The 12,074-nt window shown below is 45.9% G+C and overlaps 2 protein-coding genes across 2 annotated transcripts in view; both read right to left on the bottom strand.

Annotated features, from left to right (window-relative positions):
- The window catches only part of LOC135814738 (zinc finger protein DPF3-like), a 10,117-nt gene extending 6,894 nt beyond the window's left edge, over positions 1-3,223 (bottom strand). Inside the window, exons 1-2 of the mRNA XM_065327905.1 lie at positions 2,984-3,223; positions 1-47 (exon numbers count right to left, since the gene is read on the bottom strand). The exon at positions 1-47 is cut by the window's left edge and continues 52 nt beyond it. Of these exons, the coding sequence (XP_065183977.1) occupies positions 1-47; positions 2,984-2,991 (55 nt within the window). The 5' untranslated portion in view covers positions 2,992-3,223. The remainder of the gene's footprint in view (positions 48-2,983) is intronic.
- Positions 3,224-3,996: 773 nt separating this feature from the next.
- On the bottom strand, positions 3,997-11,056 carry LOC135814737 (GTP-binding protein SAR1a-like). Its single transcript, XM_065327904.1, has 7 exons — positions 10,820-11,056; positions 10,625-10,744; positions 10,477-10,542; positions 9,362-9,465; positions 7,984-8,112; positions 7,466-7,550; positions 3,997-4,761 (listed from the first exon to the last, which is right to left on the bottom strand). The coding sequence occupies exons 1-7, from the start codon at positions 10,860-10,862 to the stop codon at positions 4,730-4,732; spliced, it is 579 nt and encodes a 192-aa protein (XP_065183976.1). The 5' UTR covers positions 10,863-11,056; the 3' UTR covers positions 3,997-4,729.
- Positions 11,057-12,074: the final 1,018 nt, after the last annotated feature.

The raw sequence follows: 12,074 nt of genomic DNA, 5'->3' as shown, positions 1-12,074 counted from the left end.
GTGTACTGTTATACGCAGCTACATATTCCACAGCATCCTGATACAGGCTGCACAGACAACAAGAAAGACAAGAACATCACCACCACCACCACCACCATCACTGACTGTCAACAGGCCAAGTCTCTTGCCCTGGTCATCAACATGACTAAACATCACCTAGGGTTCCCAGTAAAAAGGCCGTAGCCTGTTGGGACTCCCCTTGCTTAATAATAATAAATAATAAATAATTTTCCGCCTTCAAGCAGGTCTGGTATGTGGCCAATCAGTGGCGCCTGGCCAGATAGCTCTCTCTCTCTCTCTCTCTCCCTCCCTCCCTCCCGCTCTCTCTCTCTCTCTCATGCACGCACACGCACACACACACACACACACACACACACACACACACACACACACACACACACACACACACACACACACACACAAATGGAGTAAGCTACTCGTATATGCATCTGTGATGACGCGAACTTCGTACCGTACCTTATCATGCAGGGGCGTCGGACATGCTACGGTCACTAAGATATTGACCGTACCACTCTTTGCCTCAGGTACCTCGTCAATCAATAAAATGCACTCATCTGGGCTTGAAATATCGAAAAATTTCAGAGTAGCCACCCCAAACCCACGAGTAAATTGTACTTCAGGTGGCTGACCGAACCACCCTACAATATCTTCCGACACCGCTGGTGAACTTTCACACGTGCAGAAGCTTTTTGCAGGTCGCGGTTCGACCCTAAAATTGCACAGTCAAACCTGTCTAAGGCGACCGCTCAACAGACCTTACAAATGTGGTCTTTGTGTACAGGTGGCCTCCTGCTCATGTTGACATGCCTTCGTACTGGTTGTTAGTGGTCGCCTTGACAGGTTTTTACTGTAGTTCGCAGCATGGACTGCATGCAGCACTGGAGTACTTCGAAGTACATACATTATGTAAAAGTGTGATGTGTGATGCATTGTGTGTGTGTATGTGTGTGTGTTTGTGTGCACGTGTGTGTGTGTGCACGTGTGAGTTTGTGCATTCATGTCTGTGTGTGTGTGTGTGTGTGTGTGTGTGTGTGTGTGTCCCAGCAAGTGAAGGGTGTGCATAGGTATCTGTCTTGGCCGTCCTATTCCGATGTACGCCGTGTGGTGTAGACCAGGTGTGCATTGGGGGGTCGATTCACATGGCTTCGCCAGTTGTGTGGATTAGACAGTTATCTGGCGCTTGTCTTGATCTGTTTCAATCAGAATCAGATCCGCTATTGTTGCTATAAAGAGAAAATCTGTGGGTGCACATCCAGTGCATTTGCAGATTTGCGTGCTTCTCTTGCGGCGGGCGTACACGGTACATGGTGTGTGTGTGTGAGTGTGTGGTGTGTGTGTGTGTGTGTGTGTGTGTGTGTGTGTGTACGTGTGCGATTATACCTTGTTCATATACATGTACATAAAGAAACATTGACATGGTTGAGCATGAGGCGAACCAAAGATGACATCATGCTGATCAATATGACATGAATAATATATTGTGGGTCGCGCATGCCTCCCTGGGCTGTATCAAGAGGAATCCTGTGGTATCCGGATAGATTCCACTGCACCCGTTAAAGGGGAAGTTAAGGCAAAAATTAAAATTTCACCAGTTGTAGTCTTCGGGGTGCTGAGTCGAATGGTCTTGGTCCGAGGAAGCTGAGACGCTCCCTTCCTACTTGAATCCCAATCGAACTCGCGCACTTCCACCGAAACTGGGTGACTGCGCCCTACTACAGTCCATTTCAAAACTATAGACGCGTACCTAGGCAAAAACCGTTATGCCAGCATCTATACCACATAAAATCTGTGATCACTTTGTGCATAAAATTTTCCAAATTGGGCGTCTGTTATCCAATCCTTTAGAAACTATATGAGAGTAATTGTGGAGCGATCCTGAGCAATATTCCGAAAACTATTCTCAAAAAGTTCCAGCCAAATTTGAAATATTTCAAAAACCCTACGCGTCTATAGTTTTGAAATGCACTGTAGATGGGGATTTGTATGCAAAATGTCACTAAAAGCGCCATTTCGTTCTTATAAAAGCACGGATGACCGCGATTGGCCCATATGTCGTAGTCTTTTGGACGCTGAGTCGATTGGTTTTGGTCCGAAAAGGCTGCGATGCAGCGTTCCTCCTTTATTCCCAATCGAACATGGTTGAACAAGCGGTCACGTGCTCCTGCGTACGCCAGTCACCTGGTCACCGTGCCCGCTGGGTACAACTTACTAGCCTGTTTGACCTTTTTTGGGTGCAGTCCTGTCACTCGAGTTGAACTCGAGTTGAACCTTGGTGTGAAAGTTGTCGCCTGCTGGCGTGGTGACCAGGTGATTTGGGCACCCAGGAGCACGTGACCGCTTGTTCAACCATGTTCGATTGGGAATAAAGGAGGAACGCTGCATCGCAGCCTTTTCGGACCAAAACCAATCGACTCAGCGTCCAAAAGACTACAACATATGGGCCAATCGCGGTCATCTGTGCTTTTATAAGAACGAAATGGCGCTTTTAGTGACATTTTGCATACAAATCCCCATCTAGTAGGGCGCAGTCACCCAGTTTCGGTGGAAGTGCGCGAGTTCGATTGGGATTCAAGTTGGAAGGGAGCGTCTCAGCTTCCTCGGACCAAGACCATTCGACTCAGCACCCCGAAGACTACAACTGGTGAAATTTTAATTTTTGCCTTAACTTCCCCTCTAAAGACAGGTTTTTACTGTAAACAGTGACCTATACAGAGTCTGAGACACGCATGAACCGTGCAAATGTGCATTCAACAGTACATGCAGTAGATCTACATGATTGTACATGCAGTGAATGTCCAGATAGCTACACAGTCCTGCTCGTACTTCCAACCGCTGACAATATTCCGTATGAAATACCAAGACTCTAATGAACATGGCGTGAAACACACAGGCCCAGTTTCTAGAGACAGGCCTTGTACAGGCACATGAAACGTTCACTTCATACCCATGCCATGGCACTGACCTCGACATGATTGCTGTGCTTCTCTCCTCCTCAAGAAAAGCCGGATTTCTTCCGCGGCCAATGGCTAGCAACAAACTTCTATTGCACTATGAACACAGTCAGGAACTGCCATCACGTCTTCTCGGCATGTTTCTTTCCCTTTGCATACTCCAGCAACATTGCATTTACATCGTTTTACACATTTGCAGCCTTCGTGTTTTTGAATTAGACTTGTTGTTGTCCGGTCCGCAAGCAAAACGTCCTTGGCATTTGCCTGTTGGCATGGCGCTGTCCCGTACCATTGATTTTCATACGTACCGGCAAGAGTACATGAAAACCGGGTTTTTCCGGATTTTAAAAATACGGGAGCGCGGCCACACCACACACATTCAAATCCAATTTCCCGATTTGTATACGGCAAAAGACAACTACTCCCTGCTCAGCTCCTGGCCTGGTGGTGTTCATTTTCATCTGCTTTTATTTACCCAACAGTACAGTACACTTTCACTTCTTGAATACTCGGAGGCTCCACTGTACTGCAGCCAATCAATCATCTTTCCAACACCTTCAGTGGCTGTCCTCCACTATAAACACGGTCTATCACTGCAATCAAGAGTACTCTTGCTGCAATCAAGAGTGTACTCTTGCTGCAATGGACCACTTGCCATTTGTACAGATCCACGAAATCCCGTAGACCCGGAAGGGTGTTGAATGTGCAGGACCCTATTCAGTATTGTGTTTTCTGCTATTTCCACTAAGAAATGGGGCCTGAAGGCATTTCATACGAAAACCTTTTTCTGACAAAGATCTAGCTAGTCATTGGTTCTAACCAAAGTGAAGAAGCTGGAAAAGCGATTGCTGGTCATTGAATTATGACGCGAAAATTGGTCAAATGCACATGCATAGCACACATTCAACACCATTCCGGGTCTACGGGATTCTACGGGATTTCGTGGACCTGTACAAATGGCAAGTGGTCCATTGCAATAACTAGTTCGTCTCCAAAACGTTCACAGCTTCCAGAACACCACAAGTCGTGAAAACCAGAAGCACAATACGCGCAGTATGCGTACATCCATCTCTGCCTGACCCACGGGCAAAATCAAGATTATCCTGGTGGCTATGTGCTCTTGGTATATAATAAACATGCGATCATGACGATGCATGAAAATGTGACCAGATTATCATGTCATGGCCCACATTGCGACCAAAAACCATAACGAAATCCGTTGGTCGAAGGTTCAATAACAAGCACAATCAGAACCAGCAGATTGCTTTCCATGAACAATATTACAAGTAGTTAGAAGTTTGAATAACAAGCACAATCGTTACCAGCAGATTACTTTTGTTGAACATATTTACAGGTACATGTAGAGGAGTAGCAAGCATGGTGTTGGCAAGTAAAGGGTGGGCAGATACGTCTCGGTGTGGCTGATACCGGTAATTCTGCCAGTATGTGCAGCGAACGCATGCAGCAGATCGTACATGACCCGCATCTAACAGTAAAAGCAACAGCATGCTGATGGCTAAAGTCCACAGTTCGAATTCAGATGTTCATGCAGAGAATGGATGGCATGGCAGGCAGTATTGTGCTCGGACATGCGGGTCACCACTGAACACAGTTCGCCTCCATGGTGTGTGCCAGCAACCATCTAGCCGCACTAAAAAAATAACCATATGTAGGCTAATAAATACAACATCCATACCAAACCAACAGCAAGAGCACTCGGTGCGTAGAGTGCAGCCAAAGTGTGCTGCACGGCAAAGTTAGTCAATGTACTGTGCCAGCCAGCGGAATCCTGCAGGACATAAACCAAAACACCATGCGCGCACACAGACACGGACACATTATTATTACACCTTCCAGTGGCTAAAGATGAATCAGTGCCAATATAGATGAGGAGGAGGCGTTTGCCAGCCATGGCGTACATGTGCACAGACATACGAAAGGTCAGCACCAGGGACAGCGCAGCCCAAGCACTACACCACTTGCCTGCCACATTCCAGCAGCAAGAATATAATCCTTTCGTTGTGTGCCTTGCGATCATCGTGTCGCATTTTACTCATACATGTCGACATTAATTTTTAGGAAATGCTTACAGTGCAATTAGCCGTCCTTGTTGCTATATTAACCCTTTATTGGCCGATTAAAATATAAGCAAGCCCACACAATCACCAAATCTATACCCAAGTTGGACGTAACTTTAGTTTGCACTGGACAAATTCCACGATCTTGGGCATCCTGCAAAGGCCTTGACGAGAGGAGCGCGATGAGCCTACACTCGGCTCCACGGGATGCACTGGCCCAGCGCTGCAAGCCAGGGAAGGCACACCAGCGCTGGGCTCACGCTCGACATCGATCTCTATCCACCATTTCACTCCTGTTGTTCGTATCTAACTCAATTTTTTGGTAGAGACCCGGGGAACCTACTTTTCAAGTTGAATCGGTGTAGCCTTGTCAACAGGTGACGTAAGGCGAGACCAAAAAAAATAGAGATTCCCGGGCCCTCCCGCACCAAAATCGAGCCAAAGCCAATATATATTTTTTGAACAGTTCATACATGTACAGCACTGATCGTGTGAGTAGATCTGTCACGTGGAGTCACACAAACCCGAGCTTGTACGACTCCCTGATGTACAGATCAGGGCCATCGTTGGCCGAAATACAGAAAAATAGAACGGGTAAACCGCGTACCTGTTGTCTGTAAAAAATGAATAAAAATTACCGGAAAATGCTGTAAAAAAGTTCAACATGGCATGCACACGTAAAGTCATGTACATACATGGGAAAAAAAATAAAAAATAAAATTCGCCCGCCCGCACCAATTTTACATGGGTCCTGCCCGGGAATCTCGATTTTATTTTGGTCTCGCCTAAGCAGGGAAAATCCCAGCCGTTGACCCACGCATCTCGGTCTAAGCGCAAATTTCCCGGGACCAACATTACGAGTGCTATAACTCAAGAACCGCTTATCCTACCGCTTTGCCAATTGTTCGAGGCGACAGCTGAGAGTTTTTTCTTCGACCTACATATTTCGATCTCTCCAAGAGACCGAGATTTGACCAAGTTACGATACTTTCAAAAGGCCTACTCCATCGAACATCGGTGTTCGATCAATGTATGGGCCAGCCAATAAAGGGTTAAAACTGCTGTCTCCGAAACGCTTGTTTATTTATTTAAGAATGGACTCAGATGGAGAGCCAAGGTTTAATTCATACAAAAGAGAAAGACCAAGGAACTACAAGTTACGCTATACTGTCCACTAACACCACCAGTTACTAAACAATCAGCTCATGCGATAACATTGCACGACACTGACCGACGGTACTGACGTTCTGCAACTAACTGGCTAACAACTCTAGCGTCAGTACCGTCGGTCAGTGTTGTGCAATGTTATCGCATGAGCTGATTGTTTAGTAACTGGTGGTGTTAGTGGACAGTATAGCGTAACTTGTAGTTCCTTGGTCTTTCTCTTTTGTATGTATTTATTTAAGGATAATCATTCCCCGATGTCAAGACAGTTCCAGATATTCACCTAGACAGGACGGCACTACGAGACCTGTGCTGAATCAAATGGATCATCTGAGCTTGCAAACTTGGAGCGGGAAAGTGCCGTATTCTCGGGCATACTAGCATAAGGCCACGGTCTTATAATCGAGAAGTCGCTAATTTCGGACCATTCACAAGTGCATTTTAGTTCGAATATAATAACATGGTCTTATCTGCGAGAGACGAACATCGCACCAACATGTCGTGAGAATAAAAAAAGATTTCAAACATGTACATGTGCAAGTATGGCGTGCATGCATGCTCAAATGATGACAGTGACAGCGAATGAATGACACTCCTATTCTACTGTATAAGCAGAAATATTTGTCTGGAATTTAATTTCGTCTTTTTCGTCCAAGGAGCTGTGGGAGTCACAGTGGGACTAAATTAAATGCCGGACTAATGTTGTTTCGTCCAGCTTTTCAATACACTCTTATGATCCATGGACGAAATTTTCAACCGGACGAACTCCCTTTCTTTGGAGTTGGACGAAATTATTGACCGACGAAATGTTCTGCCTGTACAGTATTGTCATTGCTGATGTCTGATGATCCTCGTGTGGTTTCGTGATTTTCATTCACTTATAAGACGATGATCTTAGGGGCCGTCCGTAAATATCGAACTTTTTTCACCAAACGAATTATTTTAGTTTAGACCCAACCCCTCCCTCCCCCTCAGAACGTAAAAAATGTTGATATACATGTATATACAACGGCCATGTACATGAATCAATGTTTTCTGAAACGAAATTGGTCAACCCCCTCCCACCCCATAACGAAATTATTTCGTTTTGTGAAAAAAGTTCGATATTTACGGACGACCCCTTATATGCGCGAGATTACGGTTCAAGGTATCACGAGTTCTGGTCTCGGAGGAGGAGCACAATTTCACATAGCTGCCTTATGTGAATGAAAGAAAGGAAGGAGATGTGAATAGCAGACAGGGGTCCCTTACCTTCTCCGTAGCCCTGCTTCTTAAATATACTGCACATAAAAAGCTCCATGGGTCGTCCATGCAACTCCCCCTTCGGGATGTTGCCCTAAAACAGACAATGGTAGAGAAAGAATGACAGATGGCCATCAGGACATAAACAGGTGTACTGTGAATTCCCATAGTAGTTCAAAACAGGACCAGAAAAAGCTCGTGGTGGAAGACTGTATCACAATCCAAGCTCACAGAGCATCCAGTCACGAGCACAACATGTGGCACCATGGCATAATTAGTACTAGTTCAGTAATCACAACATGTTCTGTGGGTCAAACTGTAGAAATGGTCCTGAACATAAGCATGATCATTGCTCACAGTTCCTTGAGACAGCTGTACAAAATTGAGTACCACTGCTATAAAGGGATGAGTTTTACGTCCCTTGAAGGTACTGTAGTTTCACTGTAGATTACTTGTCGGAGTCAATACAACCGACACAGGTTTTAAAACTCATGTAGCTATTACAATATCACAGGAAAGACCTTCACCTTTCCTGTCGTGCCATGCAGGCCGAACACTTGACGCAAATCTGCCTCCGACACAGCACCATACTTGTCGATCTTGTTGCCCAAAATCAGCACCGGGACATTCATCACCTGCTCGTTTCGGAGGAGTGCCTGAAGAATAAAACAAAATTAATGATACAAGCACACATCATGGTTCTATGAAGCACAGTAAGCTTACGTACAGGTGAAAATGCAAGATGACTGAAGTGCTACACTGTCACCACGGTCAACTGGGTACTCGTTACTCGGAGTGAGAGTAGATGTAGCTAACGAGGTTTCACAGCCCTCCTGTCGGGCACTGGTTGTGAAGCTTACCATCAAACGCTCACAGATACGCGCCGCATCTGCCACCATGGTATCTCAGGCATGGTGGTGGCTTGGCACAAGCGAATCTTTGGCTATAATTGCCATTCCTTTCTGCTGTACTGGCAAACACTGCAGCATAGCAGACCGCTGTACAATTCTTGCTATGAAGAGAAGCTGAATGTACAGTCATGTACTGTACAAGCAGAAATATTCGTCTGGAATTTAATTTCGTCTTTTTCGTCCAAGGCGCTTTTGGACTAAATTAAATGCCGGACTAATGTCGATTCGTCCAGCTTTTCAATACACTCTTATGATCCATGGACGAAATTTACAACCGGACGAACTCCCTTTCTTTGGAGTTGGACCAAATTATTGACCGACGAAGTTTTCTGCCTGTACAGTAATTGTATTCTTCCAGCTGAATTTGATACCGTTGTAGTGAAGGAACTCGGCAAACAACCTGGATTGTTACCAGCGGTCGGATAGCAAAAGAAATGGGTGACGGCGGAAGTGACGAAGAACACGAAAAGATGACGCGAAAGTCGATCACTCTGGTGCCATGAAACTATACTCAGTGATGAAGGCGACAGCAGAGTACAGCACCATAAACGCATCTTTTTGGGTCTCAGAGGGTTTTGTGCGTGTTGGTGTAGCGATAAATCATAATACAGCATAACAAAGGACCGTAAGTCGAGTTAAGAGACAATCATAACAAATCAGAGAAAGTACTAGTAATAACATCCACACACACACACACACACACACACACACACATACACACACACACATACACAGTGACACACACACACCATTGGGCCATTGGACGCCCATCGCCGTAGCGATGCTACAGCAGAAGCCACAGCAGCTTGTGCTGGGATTGCACCATTCAACAGGTTGCAAGGCTGAAGAATTAACCGCCACTATTCAGCCTGGTCCACACCACACAGCTACACACACACACGTGCTCGGGTTCACAAGGTATCGACGAGTGAAAATAGAGACAAGTCAATGTACTTACAAGAAATATGAATGCAACGAGGAAGACACTACTTACATCGAGTTCTTCTTTAGCTTCCTGGAATCTATCCCGATCGAATGCATCAATGATAAATACAATAGCATTTACGGCCACAAAGAAATCCTTCCACACACGACGAGCTGCAGCACAAAACAAGGAACAGTATAGTTTGCCTTTACATGCACAATTGCATGGTCTCGGCAAGAGGTGTCCTCGACTATGCCAGGCCAGCTCACTAGCAATAGCCAACTGACAAATGACACACACACACACACACACACACACACACACACACACACACACACACACAATATCAAAAGTAGAACATGCATCGTAGATGCCTCAGTAGATACTCAAGCCTTGCAGAGTATGGAAAGACTATACGTGCTGTTCCATAGCCCGTGACATACTGGTGTTCAATGCATGTCGCTATTGAATGGCTGTATAACTATTAGCCTCAACAACGTTCCTGCAGACCATGTCACAATGATATACAATAATTATAAGAGAGAGAGAGAGAGGGGGGGGGGGGGGAGAGAGAGAGAGAGAAAGAGAGGGAGAGAGAGAGAGAAAGTTATGTTGCGACTCAGTTAGTTTTACGTTAATCACGATCATCAGGCAGGGGGGGGGGGCACACTTTACGAGGGCATCTTTGAAATGTTAACATTCAGAGCTTCACTAGCTGTTGATCTGACAATTACCAGTGCCAGGAGCCTTCACGCATGACAGATGTTATAGGGGGATGTGCCAAGCTCATGCCTTTGTAAAATAAATTTCACATGTCCGCGAGATTTTGTAAGGACACTTTAAAATCCATGCTGCCGCGGTCCCATGAAAATCAGAATAAGAACGGCGTAATGGAAGCAAGGAACAGCAAACGTGAATACGATAATAAACCAAAGACCAGCACCCATATATGGTACGTTTGACGTTTCTCGGCTGGGGAGCGTGTATAATTAAAAAAAAAAAAACAGAAACGGTGCTGAATGAAATGCAATGTGAAAAAGAAGAATAGAAACGTGGCTTTCCCCAGCCAGACATGGATTGCTTTCTGAATATTAGTAGTGTGAAATCGACCTGCCATGCGATTCTGCTGCGTTATTCAATGATGGCATTGGATTCTCAGGAATACGAATTCAAATGAAACCAACCTTGCTCGTGCCCACCAACATCGTGAGCAGTAAATGTGATGCCTCCCATCTTGAGCTCCTCGGACGCTGCGCAACACCGGACAAACCCATACCATGTACCAGTCAGTGTACGGGCCAATCAATCAATAAGCAAACGACACCTGCGTACTTGCATGCAAGGTGGGGACGTGTTGCCCCATTCTGTCATCTCTCAGCATGTGAAGAAGTGTTGTCTTTCCGGCATTGTCCAAGCCCAAAAACAGGAGCTTTCCCGACTTCTTCCAAAGACCTGCAAGGAAGCACGATACGGACTTCAGTTCTCCTCACTAACTCGTTGAGAGGAAAGTCAACAGCAAATCTCTACCTAAAAATTGCAGTGCTGACGTGAAATACTCGAAAACCCACATTGTGGAAACAGGGAGCCGCAATGCTCACAGCTCCCTGCAAAACGAGTATAGATATGGAAGGCACAGCAGCAACCTTCAGCTTGGAAGTAACTAGGCTATAATAGTGTAAGAGAAGAGGAATAAAAATCTTAGACTTTACCCACGCATGAAGACTAGAATTTTCAATTTTCAACAACACTTTGTACTTTTGTGCTTTTGACTCGATCTCAAACTCAAAAGCTCTTGATGCTGCGCTGCCGACGTGTGCATCGACGCATGCGTGTGTTCTGTCATGACGTCAGTACACGATAGATCCGGATATCCCGAGATCCCTCTGTACTGTGTGTTCGTAACGACGTTACGTTCGCCATTTTTCAACACTGCGCTATGCATGCTAGCTATGCATGCTAGCTATGCTATGCCCTGAAATGGTGAGCTCATGCTCAGTGCTAGCGCTAGCGCTGAGCTCACCATTAAATTAAAAATTATTTTCTTGATTTCAGGCATTTGGCTTGGACGCACCATGTACGTACAGCTGTACCGGTACCGGTACCACGTACAGAAATAGTCGTAAACGGTAAAACTCTCTGATTCGCACCATTTGCAAGCGCGCGCTTCCGGATCCTGTTCTCCACGTACGGAGACTACGTACGTGTGAGCTTGTTGACGTGGTAGCGCCGCCGGCGCCGCGTGTCACCTCTTCAAGCATAGGCGCTAGGCGCCCTGCACGCCGGGTACAAGGCGCGGTTAACGGTACGCGGTGCCATCAGCAAGACTCCGCGCCCGCTAACTGCGGCATAGAGCGCCAGCCCGGCACGGCGCCGGCCCGATCTTGGCGTATCGCGCGATACTGCGATAGCGCTACATGATATACAGCGCTATCTTTTTTTGCATGCATGCAGCTTGCACGTGCACAAGGCGTGATACTAGCCTGGAACTAGCTAGCTAGCTACAGTCCATTCAGAAAAAAATGAACTTCTAGCTTTTGGCCATAAATGGGTCAAACGTTGAGTTTTTTTAGAATTTTTTTCTGCAATCCCATATGGAATCCTCTTCCAATTATGTTTCTGAAGTTTTTTTTGTCCAAAAAGCAAGCCATAGCAAGAATAGGATTTCGGCCAGGTTTTGCCCCGAAAGCACTGAATTGGGAAAAACCATCAAAATCCAGGCCGTTTGACCCCGCCTGCAACAGTGCATTCTGCGGTTCGAACCCCAGTTCAGGCACCCTTTTTG

The sequence above is a fragment of the Sycon ciliatum genome, chromosome 4, assembly GCF_964019385.1.
Source record: "Sycon ciliatum chromosome 4, ocSycCili1.1, whole genome shotgun sequence".
Taxonomy (NCBI): Eukaryota; Metazoa; Porifera; class Calcarea; order Leucosolenida; family Sycettidae; genus Sycon; species Sycon ciliatum.
The sequence above is the reverse complement of the archived record's forward strand: the minus strand, read 5'-3'. Positions and strand labels throughout refer to the sequence as shown.

Bases quoted from the DNA above. Each gene is read 5' to 3' on its own strand.
- LOC135814737 (XM_065327904.1), bottom strand. From the start codon at position 10,862: ATGTGGGTTTTCGAGTATTTCACGTCAGCACTGCAATTTTTAG. The intron at 8,113-9,361 runs GTAAGTAGTGTC...TTTATTCTTCAG, and splicing joins AAGCTAAAGAAGAACTCGAT to GCACTCCTCCGAAACGAGCA. The intron at 7,551-7,983 runs GTGAAGGTCTTT...TGTCTGTTTTAG, and splicing joins TGCATGGCACGACAGGAAAG to GGCAACATCCCGAAGGGGGA.